Raw genomic sequence first — 534 nt, forward strand, 5'->3', positions numbered from 1 at the left:
TATTTTATTTGTTATGAATAAATTAATGTTTAAATTTCTAGATGAAAAAGTGAAAAACTTGCCAAATTGTAGTGCAAAATATGGATCGATTGTTGCTCATCTGCCTATTCTCCAATCATATGCAAATACCAATATTGCATTCAGCATGGACTTTCTATTAATGTCTAGTTATTTTGGAAACTATGAATATCAACGTGAAGGATTTCAAAAATTATACCGCAAATATTCTGATGAAATGTGGGAAGATGCAATTGATGTAATTAAATATCTTGCTAAACGTGGTGGAACTATGGATTTCGAACAACTGCCACGTATAAAGGGATCTGTATGTGTTAAAATTTGTATTCAAAATATAAAAAAGTAACAAGTCACAAATATTATTAATTAATTCTATGTTATTTCTTTTAGCCAAAAGTATTAGAAATGAATGAACTTAGCAGTTTAGCTAAAGCACTCGACAGTCAAAAACTACTTGCAAACGAAGCAATGCATATATATACTGAGGCACAACTTGCACATACACAGGATAGTCCT

General features: G+C 30.1%; 1 protein-coding gene across 1 annotated transcript in view; it reads left to right on the plus strand.

The window, feature by feature from the left end:
• LOC108576181 overlaps positions 1-534 on the plus strand; it is a 4322-nt gene that overhangs the window by 3152 nt on the left and 636 nt on the right. Inside the window, exons 3-4 of the mRNA XM_017939125.1 lie at positions 42-325; positions 409-529. Coding sequence (XP_017794614.1) covers positions 42-325; positions 409-529 — 405 coding nt within the window. The remainder of the gene's footprint in view (positions 1-41; positions 326-408; positions 530-534) is intronic.

This window comes from Habropoda laboriosa, unplaced genomic scaffold (genome assembly GCF_001263275.1).
Source record: "Habropoda laboriosa isolate 0110345459 unplaced genomic scaffold, ASM126327v1 scaffold212, whole genome shotgun sequence".
NCBI lineage: Eukaryota > Metazoa > Arthropoda > Insecta > Hymenoptera > Apidae > Habropoda > Habropoda laboriosa.